The 19,154-nt window shown below is 30.9% G+C and overlaps 2 protein-coding genes across 2 annotated transcripts in view; both read left to right on the forward strand.

Moving 5' to 3' along the window:
• The first annotated feature begins 296 nt into the window (after positions 1–296).
• Positions 297–1,174, forward strand: LOC130450972 (cyclin-dependent kinase 2-interacting protein-like). The gene is made up of 3 exons (XM_056789736.1): positions 297–453; positions 507–895; positions 949–1,174. The coding sequence occupies exons 1-3, from the start codon at positions 408–410 to the stop codon at positions 1,105–1,107; spliced, it is 594 nt and encodes a 197-aa protein (XP_056645714.1). The 5' UTR covers positions 297–407; the 3' UTR covers positions 1,108–1,174.
• A 6,853-nt stretch (positions 1,175–8,027) lies between these two features.
• LOC130450574 (homeobox protein invected-like) overlaps positions 8,028–19,154 on the forward strand; it is a 35,891-nt gene continuing 24,764 nt past the window's right edge. The window contains exon 1 of the mRNA XM_056789025.1: positions 8,028–8,571. Coding sequence (XP_056645003.1) covers positions 8,028–8,571 — 544 coding nt within the window. The remainder of the gene's footprint in view (positions 8,572–19,154) is intronic.

Below are 19,154 nucleotides of genomic sequence, written 5' to 3' on the forward strand. Positions count from 1 at the left end.
ATTTTAAAAAATATTAACATAAAATATTTTATTTATACTGCAAGGTAAATTAGTATTAATTATAAAATTGATTCTTTTTGTTGAAAAATATTCCTGGCCCTAGCTATTTTGCGAAATAATTCATCCAAACATACTCAAATAGTATAATTTACGTATTTAATTTATTTAATTTATTTCAACCTACTATTTACGTATTAATTATCACATATTAAAATTATTTTATCGAATATAAAGGTGGAGAGTATTATAGCGCATCTGCAAGAAACTAATTCCAATGTATGATAGTCTTTAAAAAAGAAGACTTTTTTTGGAGGTTAAAATGTAATCACAAAAATCATAATAATTGACAACATTTTTAAAATATATTGAACAAATTGTAGCAATATATTCATATTTCATTATAAAAGATGCAGAATAAATCTTTAACGCCTTCAAAGTTTCAACCTTTACAACGTAAGTATTTTTTTACTTTTATGACACGAAATTTAACTATTAAATAATTTCAGTTCCTCAGAGTCCTGTAAGCCTTTCTCCAAATAAAAATTTAACGGGATCTGCTCGAGTCATTAGGGATATAGTTGCCGATATTTATAACAATATTCAAAATTGGAATAATTATCACATAAAAGGTTCACAAGCTATTAAACGAATCATTCTATTGAAATCTGAAAATATAAACAAATATTCTAACGAATTAGAAGATGCTATAAACGACTTGTACGTAATTACGAAACATTTAAACACTTGTAAAGAAAAATTGGAAATTTATAAAGAACAAATATTAGCATTAAGTAAAACAGAAAAAAGAGTTGATCCTGTATTTATTTCTTTAACTGTAGAAGATATGGTTACTTTGATTGAAACTGTAGTTGCTAGCTACTCGGAAGAATCCAAGGTATGTTTACATTATGAATTGAAGTATATAATTTTTTTGTCATTTAATTTGAGGTTAAAAATATGGTTTTGGAACATACAGCTCATGTTAGAAATGCAGATGAAGCGATGTTTTTTGCCGCTAGTTGGACGCTTCAACCCTATATCACAAACGACATAAATCTTAAAATGGAAACATTATTAGTAGAAACTGGGCATCGAAAATTTATTTGATTCTATCACAGATTATAGCCATTTATATTTATTTGTTGATTTAATAAAATATGAAATTGCTAAAAAACTTATTTTTTTTTAAATACAGATTCCTTATTTTGTCATGTTTTTGTTTGAATTCAAGTTTTCTTAAAATAACACTGGTCTGTATGAAAATTCAAAAGTTCATAATTTGCTTTATATATACCGACATAAAAAGATTTTGTGTAGTTTCTCTAAATTCAGAAAAATTTGTTTGCTATACGTTGACATGAATATATCTGTACACCAATTCATCCAGTTTCGCTAGATCTTGGAAAATGTCTCTTTGGCAACGTCACAAAATTTTCAATCCTCAAAAGTTAAGAAAAACTACATTTGGTTATTTGTTACTCCCTTATAACATCAAATTTGCCATACAAATGTGTTCGGCAATTGGTGATGATAGAAACAATTTAATTGGAAGCATCTTACAGTAATTTCGCAGCCTCCCTAATTAAAAATAATTTGTTGTTCTCCCTTTCTATCACAACATATTCAACAATTATTTGATTCCTAATTATGTGCGTTGACAGTGAAAAACGTAATTAAAGAAAATACTCAAAATGACAGAAGACAAATTAAAAAGTTTGTAATTGCACATTCTTTCTGTTAGCTATAAAGAGAAAATACGGCAATTAAACTCGATTAATCACCCCAAGAATTCTTAGTTCACTCACGATCCGACCGGATAGACCCTTCACGTTTTATTTGGCAACTTGGAGGACAAGCAATGTTATTAGCATTTCCTTTAAATGAATTCTCAAGAAGCTCTTTTCATCTGTATGTCTAGCATTTTCTAATAAATCAGTAAAAGTTTAAATAAAAAATCATCAATTGAAAGATTTATTTTTGAACAAAAATTTTTATAATTTATTAAGAAATGAAGTGTGAATCGAAAAAGCTTTGTTTATTTACACATAGGTGTCGTGTTAATAAAAAATTTAAGAGGAATATTTTACAATTGAAAGGTCGAACGTAATTGCAAACAAAATTTGTAATTATATAATAAGCAATATAAGTGTCTTTCGTTTTATGTTGTAATAAATGAGTTCTGGAAAAAATATTGAAGGTAATCTATTGTAGAACTTATTAATAATCATTCAATAAAAAACAGTTTCCGATGATTTATTTTTAGAAGCAAAAATTTTTATCCATTCATATACAGATGTCGCGGCATTTACAACTTCATAGAATTGATATAAAATGAGAAATTGAAATATTTTACGATAGTAAGTGATTATAAAAAAAGTGTTTATAATTATGAGTGATGTAAATATTTACTTGTTCCAGTACATACATTTATTCTAAAAAACATTTAGAGTCATCTATTGTGGAATATAAATACTAATACTATACTATATATTCAAATACATTTAATAAAGGAAGTTTTCTTTAATTTATTTATGGAGACTTTGTTTTAATTACACATTGAAGAAGTTTCCTTCGATTTATTGACAGAAAACATACTTTGATCTATACATAGACAGATAGCGTTACAATTACAATTCCACGGCGTTTATTTTCATGATTGAAAAACATCAATTTTCACTTTGAATTTTTATTTGATAAAAAAGTATGGAGAAAATCAAATTTTCAAACGTAGCCAACTGCATTAACATTTTCTCAATCCCTGATCTCAATCCTTTTAGTTTTAATATCCCTCATAGTTATTAGAAAAAAGTTTGCTATTTTCGAAAAAACCTTTTTATCTTGAATGTTAAAATTTATAAGGAAATGAATATCATGAATATCAAAATAAGGATAAAATCAACTTAGACCTTTGTTCTAATAATAAAAATTAATTTTTTCCTTAGTCCTTACATCTCAAATATATAGCAGTAATCAATATTTGTAGTTTTATTAGAATTTACAAAATAGAGCTATAAATTTTACTTAAATTATTTATCATTTACAGCTTTTTCGTTCTTATGAATGTGAACCATTTCTAAAAATTCTATTTTTCCTATATTAGATTCCGTTTCAAGAATTTTGAATCTTTATAATTGAATTTGTTTTTTTGATATCTCATGGTTCGTAATACAGTTCTATTTTTTTATCGTATTGATGACCTCTTAGTCTATTTTCTAAATACTGATATGTTTGCCCTATGTAGACAGCGTCACAATTAGTACAAGGCACTTGATATATAATATTAATTCTTCTGTTTTTTGGTGTAATATTATATATCAAGTGCCTTGTACTAATCCTTGTATCCTTATTTTGATATTCATGATGAAGGTGATCAATATAAATACACAAATTGTCAGTGTCAATATCATATAAAGAGTTAAAGAAAAGTCGAAACGTCAAAATTTATCTTTCTTTTAAAAACTATCAAAAAAAACCAATTTTGAAACAGAAGAGACCTAAAATCAAGAACATTTACATGCAATAATATATCAAAAGGTCTAAGAAATAAGAAATTAATATATATCTATATACTTATGTATATATATGTACCTATATATAATGTTATTGAATAGATTAAATTCATAATTGCAAAAATGATTAATTTTTAATTAATTATTATAAAGATTCTTTCACACATTTTACACACATTTTGTGGGAAATATCCTGTACCTAATATAAACGATTCGTTACGGTGTTACGGTCGTTAAATGAATTTACCACAATCAAATTTTATTACGTCATTTATCTCGTGTGATAATGAATATTTCATATTTCGCTATTCTTATTATTTAGACAAATAAAACCAATAGTTTCGGGTTCATATGCTTAGATCCATGAATCGTCGGCTGGCACGATCTTATACGTCTTTCGAAGCACCGCGATTCCATTTTTTCTACATGTCTTTCCACCAATCGGGACGACGCTTTTTTAAGCGGCTGTCATATTATGCGGTATCCAATGAGAACAAATCTTTTTAGTAGCCAAATGTCAATTTATGCTCAAGTATGCCTATAGAAATTTAATTTAATTCCATTTTTAGATCAAGATGAATGTTTACTACTATAGCACACCATTAAAATGTCAAACTTTATGATCGATGGCAACGTCAGATTTGACATATTCACGTCAGTGTTGCGTTGCCATATCAAAACTTAAGTAGCAACCCTCGTATATATATATATATATATATATGTGTGTGTGTGTACATGATGATGAACTATCTTGAGAAGTATCATTAGCGATGCTCTGCTCCCCCCTACCGTGTTTCTAATCGTTAAATTGGCAACAGAAAATGTAATAAAGATCTGAAGACCACACACGTCGTTGCACTGATTGGTTATTTAGCCACTCCTTTCTGTGGGGTGGTACGAAGCGATGGAGGAGGAGCTTGACGTAAATATCGTGTAGAGAGGAAGGGATTCTATAAGGAAGGTAGGTGTCAATTTGGTGAGTTATTTGGACATGATTTATTGGTAACGCTAACCTAGAAATTGATATATCGTCCTTTCTTTGTTGTTTACGACTTAGTTTTGTTTCGATTTGTTATGGATTAAATCGGCGGGTATGTTCGGCCAGATGCGGTTGCGGTATTAACTTAAAATATGTTACGTCTGCTTTTATTTCTTATAAATACCTCTAAGTACTTATATAAGATCTCAAAAGGTATAATGTGATTTATAGATCCTACATTCGTATGGATTGAGACATAATTGTTTCCAAGAAAATATTATATTCCAGCCAGATCTGACCTTTCAAAATTGGTCCGATTCCATTATTGTGTATAGTTCACTGTATCATATATAAGTACTTAAGTACTTCAACCCAAAGGATCTATTTCTTGTTAAGGCGCTGGAGAATGCTCCGCATTTATAGCTGATCAATTAATCTCACTCATTTCAGAAATTTCAGAAAGAAATAAGTGGTTTGTGATAATTATCGCTATCACTCGAACAATTGAGAATAAGAAAGGTTTTGTTATAGTATACTGTAAACCAAAAATAGAATTCCGTGTTATGTTTTCGAAAAGTAAAGGTAGCGCGTTCCATTGTTCGAAAGGTACCGCGTTATTTAATGTTCCATAGAAGTACCAGTATTACCTAACTATTGACGATGACGGTCGGGCTTCAATTATTATCGACGATGATGACGGCGGCGGTTTTACGTGCCGCCGGTACTCTTTGATGTAGGAAATTCTCAAAATTATAAACAAATAAAATACTTAATCGAAATTACGTGCATTAAAAAGTGTTTCGCTTTACCGAGATCTTTTCTCATAAAATAAAATGGTTTCCACGTAGGCAATCATCTTAACTCTGTGGCAAAGTTTTTCTATATAGTTGATCAATTAATCGGTGTTGCCATATTTAACTCGAGTTTTCTAAAACTCTAATTAGAAACATACGCATTATAAGTAATTGTCAAATATTCCCAGATGAATCGCAACGAATTCTTTACTTAAAAATATTTATCGTCATTTAATAGTACGTGGTTCGTAATATATTATGTTCACATCATAAATACGTTATAGGTAGGTACGTAGTTCAAGGTTCTTTTACTTAAATTATTAAATTTTATTATTAAACATCAACAATGAATTAATAAAAAAATATTGTACGTTGGTTGTGGGTGAGATGGTTCTAAAGTTCAGTTCTCTCTCTATCTATGTACTTAGTGTTAATTCATGGATACGGACGTTAATCTGGCAATTCAGGCAACAGCGCATAATTCAATATAACGAAGTACCAATAAACAGTCACGTCGACATTTCTACGAGTCTTAATAGGTGAGAACTTCAATTATATTATTCTATACCTAAATGCAAATGTGTTCTGAAAAAAATGAAGTCAAAATTTGAAACAAAAATATTGCAAACAGACGGTAACAATTTTCTAATCAATCTTTTCGATTGTATAAACTCATCATAACGTAAGTAATTAAAATTTCTCCGTAGGTATTCGAGATGCCATATATAACGTAACAGTGGCAGTGTAAGTTTATAATACGTTTCTCGAAATAAAAAAAAGTCGATGATAGTTTCTTAGAAGCGAAGACGCGCTTTTTCGCATTTTTTCTCGTGTAATTGTCGAAGCAATTATCATTTCATTAGCTAAAATCGCAATATATTTGCGAAGATCGTAAAAATTCTTGTTTGGATGTTGAATTCACGTATCAGGTAAATTGTTCTTATTTCACTAATAAATCGGTTAATCGATTCCGAGAAGCGATCGATTAATTCACGATATATTGTGATTAAGAACCTACCACGTATATACTAACGTTTATTATTTTTTTTTATTGAATCGTTCAATATTCCGAATATACTATTGATCGAGAAATATATTTTTTCTGTTGTTTTAGAAGATTGTGGATAAAAACTCGAAAAGTACATAATTCACGCGAATGAAGCTTTTTTAAACAGAGCGAAGAAATTATATTGAAAAAAATCATATTTTCGTAATGAATCATCAACTTGTAAATTGAACATTTCGAGCTGAAAAATAATATATCGTTGAAAATAACAAAAAATTATTGTTATACTCCATAATCAATAATAATTTTATTTTCTATATTATTGAATTTTTCTTTTTAATAATACTTAAACGTACAGCACCTCCGCTTACCTAATATTCTGTTGCGTTTTCCCAATTCCACAATCCTACGTTTTCATAAACTATTTTGTTACTATTTGACATAATTTTTTTGGAACTATGGTAGATCTACTTATGTAGATACATATACCCTCACAGGATTTCCATAAATATCCTTCATTTTTATGGAGATTACTCAATACCTATTCCTTCATCAGAAGGCAAATATACTTTCGGAAATATCTATGGCGGGCATCAGTATGCTCTTTCGTGGGGATTATTTAATTTCCTCAGATCTAGGAAAAAGTAACATATGCTATTCTATTCATTTTCTTCATTTCTTTTGGTTCAAACAGAAGCTAGATTTGTTATTTTTAAATATAGGGAGAAACTATTTTTGCTAACATGGCATATCAATATGTCATTTTTCTAATTCTATTTTTACGTAGTTTTTGGAGGGGTGCTATAGTTAGTAATAATGTTTCCGTATAAATACCGATGAATCTAATTATCTAGTGAAAATATCTCAAGGTATTTCGCACGCGGATTCAAATTAGTTACGGCGAATTGAATGAAACATTCAATTATAAAGTAGCTAATTATAATTACACGCTAGAAATAACCTGCAAATCGTTTAATAACCGGTTACTGTTAATTAATAACTTAATTAAGTCAATAACGACTTTTCAGTTGATTTAATTCATAAATTGGCACCGAAAAAAAAATGATTTATCCAAAAACGTTACCATAAATCAACGTTTTTAATTTTACCATGAAAAATTACATAATTTTTGATAATGTACCACAATATTGCCAATATGTAGTTCAAATTTACGATAGAGAAAATATGGACTCAATTATAGCTAGCTCAAATAAATTGTAAGTAACATATCAGACATTATATAAATCGGTTATTAATTATCTCTCTTGTCCGACGGTAGGTACCTAATAGTTAACAAGAAAATATAATTTCAATAACATATTTATGTCAAAATTCGTATAATTCATACATCAAAATGATAGAGATAAAGATGAGAATTTAACAAAAAAAACACGTCAATCAATTAGAACTAGCAACAACTCAAACAAGACATCACTCCAAAAACGTTCATATGTATCTATGTACACCTCAAGGCAGTATAATTGGTGTATTGTGCATCCAAGCAAACCCATAAATAAATTTAAATATGAGCCCATCGTGTACCATTCGATGTGAACGCCTCTGAGTTACGCCTACGGTAACAGTAACTCCGCCCTTCACGATACTAGTTCCGTCAGATAGTCTCAGAGTGCCGTGAAGTGAACATCTGCTGTTCATAAAGAGCAGCACACAATATTTTGGTGTTTTTATTTTTTTAAAAAGTTATGTTATTCGACATTAAAATGTGACTTATGTGCGAAATGGCGGCTCTGACGAGTAGTTTATTTACACATTTTACCCGACAAACTACGATGGAAAGTACCGACGGTTCGGTATCCCTGGATTCTAGTGATATTATAGACAACGCGAGCTGTTGTAGTGAAGAAACAGTGTTATCAGTGGGTAACGAAGAGCCGCTGACCTTTAAAAACATCGAAAATCACTTGATACAAATATCAGAATCATCTAGTCCAGTAGTTAATAGTACAAAATCGAACTTTAGTGACGTAAACATTAAACATAATTTAAAAGATGTTTCGGACGAAGAAAATCCTCGATTGAAATTTTCCATCGATAATATTTTGAAAGCAGATTTCGGCAGGAGGATCACGGATCCTTTGCATGTCAAGAAGACGGTTCCGAAGAGGGTGGTTCGTGAATGTGTGGAAAGTACTACCAAAGTGGTGCCGACGGGACCTGTGGATTTGAGTAGGACCGAAGAAAAAGAAAAAAAGGAAGAGAAACAACCTATTTTGTGGCCTGCCTGGGTTTATTGTACTCGATATAGTGATCGACCGAGTTCAGGTATTTATTTATTAGATAACTAAGTAGTAATATTATAAAATATAAAAAACTTACAAAAAACAAAAGGTTGTAATTTTGCAAATAACAAATTTTGAAAAATGAGATTTCCCTTATGAAAAAGCATCTACTATTTTTGCACATTAAGTAACTATCGTTAGAAAGAATTTCTTTATTTAATTCCGTATTTCTAAAAAAAATTGCTCGATCTTTATGACTTTGCAAAGAAGAGCTGCGATGAGATGGAATTATGGTATATAAAAACGTATCTAAATCGAGTAAATTCATATATTTTTTCATATACACAACTATAGAGACAAATAGAGTAAAGTAAAATTAGAAAGTCCACTCTTAAAAGCCCAAAATTTCTTTCTTCCACTATCAAAATCTAAATAATTAAAAAACGATGTTTCACATTTACAATTATGTATTTGCGGTATTAATTAGTATCTATATAAAATTGTCATTAATATCTTATCAATTTATTCCATTTTCATCTAAACTGAACATCATTGGAGATAAGATTGAAAATTATTTATATTGAAACACTCAGTATACAAGTGGTAACAGAGAATTGAGTGATTCAATGTTTATTAGAAATTTATAAAATATAAAATTAGTTTTTCCAAACAAAGAAAATTTGATAAAGAAAATAAATTATTTACAGTGATTATATTTTGTACAGGTAGGTATATACCTACCTATATATGCAGAAATTACATATGAATCACTACAATAAAAAGCAAATGAACTTGGAACTTAATTAATAAGTTGATATTCAGGAAAAATATATAAGATACAAATCAGTACAGTATTGAGAACTTTTATCAAATATACAAAAACAAAGTGAATTGAACTATCAATTTTCCAAGAAGCTACGTCAAAATTACTTCATTCGAATGACTAATAAAAAAATCCAAAAATATCGATTTAAACTACTGAATAAACAACTCGATTAAGAAGGTAGACGTTCACAATAGGTCGAACGATCCTACTAGTATGTAACATTTAGTCAAAAATGGAAAAAGAAATAACTATTAACCTCTAACGTATTTGGACCACCCAAAAAAGTTTTAATCTCCTTTTGCTCTATAATGTCACGATATGTCTACTACTGACTATGTTTTCAGAAAGGATTTGGAAGGTATCTATTCAAATGTTACGTAATTTATTGTATTTGTCAAAAAAAGTTATCATTGTAATGAATTTACAGAAAAACAATGAAAATAAACTGAAACTAAAAGCGAAAAACACCAAAACTACAACTACAAACCATAGAAATCGATTTTAGGCTCAATAAATAACCTACTGACTGAGGATATACGATATAATCTAAAAACACTCAAAGGTTATATTTCTAAATCCGAAAACTGCTAAATTTGGTGTGAGTAGGTTGGGTGTGCAGAGTGAAAAAAAATTCACGGATCAAAAGCATTTTTTGTCAAGGTGTGCCATTCGAACCCTTTTTAGACTTTATCCTCTCTCTTTTGCAAACTCCCTTGTAATATTCGAGCTCGTATCGTACAGTCGAAGATCAAGAAGTCGGTACTGGTTCGAATTTGGTTGAAGGGCCTTTTCAGGGCTAGCCGAGCCGCTAGTTTCCCATTAAGAATTCTGAATCCACATCTCGGAGTCATAGCCATAGACACAAGTTTGATTTCCTATAATAATCATGGCAATTGAATCTGGATCTGCGTGATTATAATTTATTTGTTTACCATTTAAGCTTCTTGAAGCATTCGAGTAGTCGAGGCCTAATGCATAAATTTGTACACTTCCAAACATGTTCACGTATTGTTATTTGAAACTAAATGTTAATCGATGTTTCACGACAGGGACTGCACTAAAGTGGTTACCAGTAGCAGCCAGAAGAGGTTTCAACATGAGAATAGATTCATGTATAAAAATATAAAACTTACATTTTGTATTTATCAATAATACGACAAATCCGTATCAGTATTCTCAAAATGATGGAAACGATTTTACACGATCTTCTGCATCTTCCCTCGTATTCAAATATTAATGTGGCTATTAAAATTTGATGTTTTTTTTTCTTTCTTCGTTCAATAACTCGCGTTTATTACTGTAATTTCGATTTGTCACTGTCGCATATACGTATAGGACCACCTTGCGGTTGGTATTTAAAAAAATATATCGTAAGATTTTAACAGCTACGACATAATAATTTTGTGCTAATGTGGCAATAAATGAGATTAACAAGTCACATGAGAATAACGCATAAAACGATAACAGCAACTTTTAGACGGAAAAATTCCACCTTTATCCGCAACAGATTATTCAAGATTTACTAGGATTAAATACGCTATAAGCTGGATTTATTGTTCACATCGTTTATACAGGATGTTTCCCGTTTAACCGGATATTTTTGAAAAAAAAGTTTACTCCAAAAATCGGTTTTATCTATTTCGAAATTGTTATAGTCCTTTCGATTAGCGGACGAAGCAAATTACAAAACCTGGAATAATAACAACACAGGATGGCTCTTTCTGCAATTTAAATATACGAGGGTTGATATTTAAGTTTCGAAATATGGCAACACTTATGTGAATATGCAAAATCTGACATTACCATTATCATTTTTAATGGTGAACGTGTTGTCATACGAGTGCTATTTAAATTGTTTACAGATACTTGAAACATCGCGATGATTTTCCATGACTTTCGAGGTGGATTAAACCAACTGCAGTTTACCGATCAACTCGCTTCAATTTTTAGTGATGAAGCACCGCCTCGAATCACCTTGTTTCGTCATTAATTTCGTGAAGTTTATCCAAAATCGTCTGTTTTGCCAGAAAACATCGATTCTGGGCTTAAACTGATTGCAAGACATCTGTGAGATTGAGCTATACTTGTGGATTAGTTGAAGAATATATTGAAAATATAATGAAGCCATATCCGATTATAGATATTTGTTTATATTTGTCTATGTCAAAACTTAAGTACCAACCCTCGTACTAGGATATAACTGTTTAAATAGTTTTATAGTATCGTAGCTTGACCATCTTACATCTAAGTAAAAAATTCTGCAACTAAAATGTATGAATTTTATACCACAAATCAAGCTTTGAATGGTTGCTTGAGGAATTTTATACAATTCTAAGATCCAGCTCTTGCACTTAAATGGGAGCTGCACTATGGCCACTATGAGATATCCATTTTGATTACATTCAAATCATCCATAAAAGTCTAAAGCATATCTCCAAGAAAATGTTTGAATCGTCTTTTTTGTACTCTATCGCGACCATTTGGAGATTTTAGTTTCACTTGAGTTTTAGCACCATCTTCCAGTCATCGACAGCTTCTTTTGTGCACTACAATGAGTAGGAAAGCAGTAGCAGACGTTATATTACCGAATTTGGTTAATTTTAGTCTTCTCTTTAACGATGTCGACCATTACACTTCCCGTTTTTACATATTTTATTTCCGATGAAGCTCTCATCAATTTGACTTATGGTCATTTTTCTTCTTTGGATTTCTATCAAATTTGAAGCTCTCACATATTAATCGTTGCTTAAAAGAAAGATTTCACACCAACACTCAAACAGCAATTTCAAATAATTAATTTAGTAAACTAAAAAAAATGAATGAAATTGGTTTGTTTGCTTATAAGTAGTTATAAAAATAGTACCAAATTAATAAAAATAACAAGACGACATATTTGCTATATAAGTTTTAAGTAAAACTACGTTAGACAGTACATCTCAACATCACAATACAAATTGTTTCATACAATTTTCATAATATTCATCATATTGTGAATCTGATAAAATAGTACGTTCGACAATACCTATTCTTATATTGGATAGTAGAAAAAATTCGTGAGAATTTAATAAGTTTATATAGATAATTTTTTTTTGGTTTACACAATCTAATCATTCAATTCAAAAATATCTTAATCGTATTTTCTGTTAAAGATCGATTTATAATATCATTAAGTACGCGTTCAATCGATTTACTATAACATAAACGATTTAACGATTCAATCAAGGCTATACACCTGATTCTTTCTCATATACCTACTTTGATCCGGCTTTATTACTTCCAAGTCGCACCTCTATAACAGTCCGGGCGCTTATTCAACGAAAAATTTCAGAAAACTCGATTCGCATTATTTTAAACGAGATTTAGGCCTAAATTCATACCGACGTATACAAGAATTAATGACTAAATTGAAATTATGTTTTTCGATTTTGGTTTGTTTAATGCTGATATTGATAATTTTTGTAGAATATGTAATTACTAATTATTAGCGCCTGGACTAATGGACCGTTTCACCTGAAAACGTGTATTCGATAGAATTTATAACGCCTCTAATTAAATTGTAGATCTGCGGTATTCTACAAACGCCCCCAAAGTGTTTTACGACAATTTATTTGTCATAAAACGCAAAAGATAAAACTCAAACGTCCCATATAGAGGTTTTCTCTTCTATATAATCTTGTTCACTTCGTATTTTGCTTTAATAAAATCGTTAAATTATACAGGATGTTTTGTTAGATAAAATTTCGTAGCTGCTTGTGTGCAACTCTAATTTAAATCGAGTCGATATTCGAGATGGATCGTTATTTAACGAGAGTTACTAAATAACAGAATAAATCTATAGGAAAATTAGTGTAATCCTTTTATTATAGATTATAATTGAATATAATTCACAATTATTACAAAAAATTATTTGTATTATTTATGGTAAACTCCTAAATATGGCCGCTGCGATAAATTAAAATATCATTTATATAATGAAGCCGAAGGGTAAAATATCTGAAAAGTCAATATTAGAGTTTATACACGAGAGGTAGCGTGAGAAGTCGAAACAGCGGCGCCGTCGAGACGTTTCGAATTTTTCAATACGATTATGGATATTTTAATTCCTCGAGTTTGGAGGAGAGTACGTTTGACAGCTCTGTTAAGTCGAGAACCTAGAGGGAAAACAAATCAAAGTGGTAAGCATTAAAAAGTTCGTGAAAAAAAAACATACACCAGGAAAAAGTTTTCAAAATTATCTGTCTATACCAAAACATCACATGAGATCATTCTCGGAACATTAAAGGAAGATAAAGAGAGAAATAATGGATGAAATTATCAATACATAATGAATCTTAGAGCAAAACGATACTAAATAAGGATAAAGTAATATACGTACGGTTAAAAAACCTGATCAAAATGGATCGGGTTATATTTATTTCTTGAATCTTTAGGACGAAAATATGATTTCCTTAAAGCTAGTCCTCGTTTAGAACTTCGATTCTGTGAGCTTTAAATGTTAATGACCGTTCTGATACTAGAAATGATGATAGATACAATCAACTAACTATATCCTGTAAATTATAAACATAAATTTGACGCTATCTAAATCTAATCATTTTCGAATGTACCTACGGGGAAATGAAATGAAGAAACTAACGACGATGTCAAAGAAAAAACTGGAAATATGGAGATTTTGTAATTAACAGAAAATATTTTTTTCTTTTTTTAATAAATAGTCGTAATAATAAGTATTAACAAATAAGTATTGTTAATTTGGCAATATGTTTTTATCCTGGAAAAAATATATAGAAAATCGCCACTGTACGGACGTCGTGGTCACCGAACCGACTACTTTGAAAGACCGACAGCAACTTTACGTTTATTAGTCACGAATTTCGACGACCATTCTCATTTAGAGCAACTCAATATCGCGATAACGTACATAATTTTTAAACGGCGGTTCTACAACTTTTTCCGCGACTGTAGACTACCAATAGCAAACATTTCGATCGCTCCTTGTAAGTATACGATTTCGGATTTCCTACGAACACGATCTTGAAAATCCGTAATCGAAGAAGACTATAATTTCAATTGAGAAACGATTACAGTAGCCCGTCCTCTTATACTCACTCGAAATCGTTTGTAAATCGGTAAATTTCGGATTAAATATGAGTGCAAATAATAATCAACCAACAAACAACGAATAATGACGGATTTAATCGAAGAGCTGCGACGGGACCACCCAAGTGGCGCACGATGCTATGAATGAATACGCGGCATAGCAACCCACGCGGCCTCCGCTGATGAATTGTGTACTTTTTGATCTGACATGACATATCGTCCTTCGTTTAACCCGAGAGATCTTCTTCTCTACTTAATTCCTGTGGTCTGAGATCGCATCTAAAGACAGTCGCGCGATGGGTTCGTACCGTTTTTTCGTAATTGTCTCTCCTTTTTTTATACAAGTCATTAATTTTTTAATTTTAATGCGGGTTTCACACGATACGCGATATGTTTAGAGTATACAGGGCATTAAACATTACTTAAAATTCATTTTAATCGACTCGTTTACTTATTCTATTTATCGAACATATTTTTAAATAAGATTTCGTAGGTGTCTATGTATACAAAAACTTTTCAATCAGATTCGCACTGATTTAACGGCAACTCTGTTTGACAACGAGATCGGTTGCGATATATAGGGGAATCGTATGAATTCTCATTTGGTTAGGAAACGTTTAAGAAAAATGTGAGCTGCCTTACGAAATAATATGACATAAATATGGGGAAATCGATAAGTAAGAGATAGAAAGTACTTTCATTTCAAAAAAGATCCATTATAATCGTAGAGCGAAACTAATTGAGATTGTGAGAATTGACCAAATAGAAGTGGGTTTTTTTAACAATTTTCCTTTTCCTCCCGTTTATTTGTAACAACACACGCGTTGAAAATACTAATCATTATACTGAAAATTTTTCGCAAAAAAATAGTAGGTACCCACTCGTCACTATCATTTTAAAATTATCACAATGATATTGATATTTTTCCAACGATATTCCAAGTTTGTGAAAATCGATCAAACAGAACAGGTCGTTACAAACTACACTTATTTTCCCAGCTTTTATACGCAAATACGAGGGTTGTTATTTAAGTTTTGATACAAACAAACATTAATAATTGGATATAGCTTTATTGTTTTTCAAAGTATTTTCCATCAAGATCAATACAACATTTTGTTCCCTTCCAATTGAGGTACCTCCAAAACACGCTGCTTCTTCAGGTATAGAAAAACGTTGCCCTCGAAATTTATTTTTGATCTGCGGAAGGGCGAATCAATTCAGACCCGAGCTTTTTTTTGAGCTATGATCTAACGCGAACAAATTTTCTGACAACCAAATATTCAATCAAAACTGAATCAGTTTACGCACAACATCGACGATTTCTGGTACAATTATTCTAAAATATCGATCAAAAATCAATCAAACAGAACTGAACTTAGAATAAACACACTTTAACATTCTGATGTATTAAGATCGCTAGATTTGTTAAAAGCGATTATAATCGATTATTAACTGTGTTTCGGTGATTAAAATCGAACGAACATAATCGAAAACTACAATTTTGATTAAATATTAAATAATTAGATAGCTAGATCAAATATAACGAAAATATATTTCAGGTTTCACCCTACGGTGATGATATTAATTATGGGTGTATTGTAACGCATTTGGCGCAATTCTCACCCTTACCTATGAAGGGTTAATCAACTTAAAACGTCACGACCCTTTTATCAGATTACCAAAATGGAAACTCGATCAAAAAATAAAAGTTGTCGGAGAAATTCCGAAGATAAAAGAAGAGTATGATGAAGTCTGGGGGTAGCGATAAAAAGCTAGAAACTAACGACTAAAAATCAGAGCCGTATTTAGGATAATTTCATAGGATAAATGAGAAATGAATAAAATAATAAACGAAGTAAAACCTTACACAAGGTGATTGTTCAGAGATTCTCAACATCTGACGATTGACTTGGTGAAAAAAATCGGTTTTATATTTTTTTGAAAGAGACTATTACTAAAAAATTTTTTGAAATGTGTATTTCTTTATCACCTTGTATCTCACAGACTAACAGCATTCGAACCGATTATATTTAGTTATATTTAATATAAATGTGCACCCTGTATAAAATATATTCGATATATTTGAACGCGACTTTTCAGACCAGGTTCGAACGAGTTAATAGGACCACACACAATGATATCATAATACATTCCTCTAATTACTCACGCATTTTTTTTTCTGTTAATAAGAATAATTTTCTCGCTTTATCTAAACAGCTGAATCGAATAAAGGCAGATGGATTTCACATCCAATTCTTTTTTAATTTTATTTTCGGTTACGTCAACAGAGCGAATTTCAACTACAGATGGATCTCTTTGGTTCTGCTTTAGAGAAAGACATTAAACCTAATAGGGAAAACTGGAACCAATAATCTCTGATAGGGACGTCGAGGAAACATCTGCTCTTCAATATCGATCTTTATTTACCGAGAAATCGAGAGGTAATCGATACAATTGAATCGTTTTCGGTGTAAAAGATTCACTTACTAAATCGTGTGACTAACACACATATGGCGCTGCTATTAACAAATCCATATGACGTATATGAAGCACCAACTTTCAAAAGACTATATGTCAAATTTCATGACATTTCGATGAGTCAGAATAAAGTGACATCCATTTAAGTGAAGCTACTTTCGTTATTTTTTAAACAATGGATATATGAATACTTTACAAGCTCAGAAATAGTTTCTAAAGTTTAATCTGGACGTGGTCGTACAGACACCGATGATGGTGGACGTTCTGGTCGTCAAATAACTTCAAAAAAATTTTATCTAATTGTAAATTTAAATTGCGTGAGACAGCTGAGGCCGTGAAGATATCAGAAGGCAGTGTGTTAATAATTATGCGTGAACATTTGATTTTACTCACAGACGATCAAAAAAAAACAAAGTGTTGATGGTTCAGAGCAGTGCTGGGTTATGCTTACACATAATAAATCGTCGATATATGACAACGAATGAAACATGGATCCATCACTTCACTCCGGAGTAAAAACGATCATCATCTGAGTGGACTGCAGTCGGTGAACCACGTCCGATGTGTCCAAAGGCGCAACAATCAGCTGGGAAGGTTATGGCTTCAGTATTTTGGAATATTGTTCATCGACTACCTCCAAAAGCAAGAGACAATCAATAGCGTATACTAGATAGAGTTGTTGGATAGTTTGAATGCAAAAATGAAGAAATATCAAAGAAAAAACTACTATTTCCAACGATGGTTAGATTGAACGAATTACATTTCGAATCGCTTCCTCATTCACCGTATAGTACAGATCTAGTACCCAGTGACTACTGATTTCAAAAAAATGATCGTCGATAAGAAATTCAGCGCAAATGAAGAAGCTGTTGCCGAAACTGAAGCCTATTTTGACGCCTTCTTGTCTCTGGATGGTAGATCGCGTTTTACACCTTTACACCGATTTATTTTTATTGGTTGTTTATCTTTTTATTCACTCGTTGATCAATAAATTATACTTCGGCTATATTTGTATCGGAAAATTGAATTAACCACCCTGTATATGTTTTTAAATTCCGGTCCTATTAACTTCTCTATAGAAAAGATATAAATTATATTCTTTATAATTGAAATGTAAAAATTTTTATGAAGATGTCGTAAAATGCAAATCGTTATTATATATTAATATTTATTATAATTAATAGAGATAAACTATGAATTATTAATATATTTTTTTTATTGTTTTGATAATAGCTAACAAATTTAATTATGATATTATGGCGATTGGTGGCGTAGTAGTTAGAGCACTGGACGATTCGAAGACAAATTTTTTTAATTCATCAAATTTTTTGTTAATGTTTACATCCTATATTTACAATTTATGCATCGAAAATATCGAAATCACAACTTTATAATTATAAATCGGGGACATCCTACCATCTTCAGACAGTAAGTCCCTTAAGGGGCTACTTATACCTATCAATGTTGATTATCTAGAGATCGGGTTCAGAGTCCATTGTCCTGTGACTCATATATCACTGGCGCCTAATAGTTTAATAGCCCTTTAGTCTCTCAATACGGTAGTAACTGAATCACCGTCGTCCGGTGCTATGAAAATCGAAATTAAATAATTATAGGTCAATAAAAGATTTATGATGTTACACAGACTAAAAATTTCATAATTTCTATAAACTTTTGATAAATTAATTTTTATATAAAATGAACCATGTGATTTTTTCTTCTATAGGATGTCCAGAGACATCGTGGCGTTAGATGAATAGGTGTGTGTTTTGAAACCGGCCGGTCGGATTTGTAGTATCTCGCGTGCCGAGGGGACCACACACGTTGCAACTTGTTAAAGATAAAGTTTGTTAACAGTTCCTCTCGTGATTTCTACATTTTCTTACCGGATAAATATTATAATTTGCGACATAACTCGTTCTCTGTATTTGTACGACTGCATATGTTTGAGTGTGCGACTGAAATTTCGCTGATTCTGCTGTACCCGCTATTATTATGTAGGTAGGTAGGTATGTACAAGAGATCTACCGGGAACGATAATTTTAAATAAAATACTTCTCTTTATTATTTTTGTGTGAGGTATCATCGCGTTAAGTCCGATTATGGGATTGTCGAAATTTTAAAATACGAGGGAGATTCATTAAATTGTTTTTTCTTTATATAAATTTATTGGATATGTAAAAAAAGTTTTATATGAATTACAGGGAGAGGATCATATGTTT

Source organism: Diorhabda sublineata, chromosome X (genome assembly GCF_026230105.1).
Source record: "Diorhabda sublineata isolate icDioSubl1.1 chromosome X, icDioSubl1.1, whole genome shotgun sequence".
Taxonomy (NCBI): domain Eukaryota; kingdom Metazoa; phylum Arthropoda; class Insecta; order Coleoptera; family Chrysomelidae; genus Diorhabda; species Diorhabda sublineata.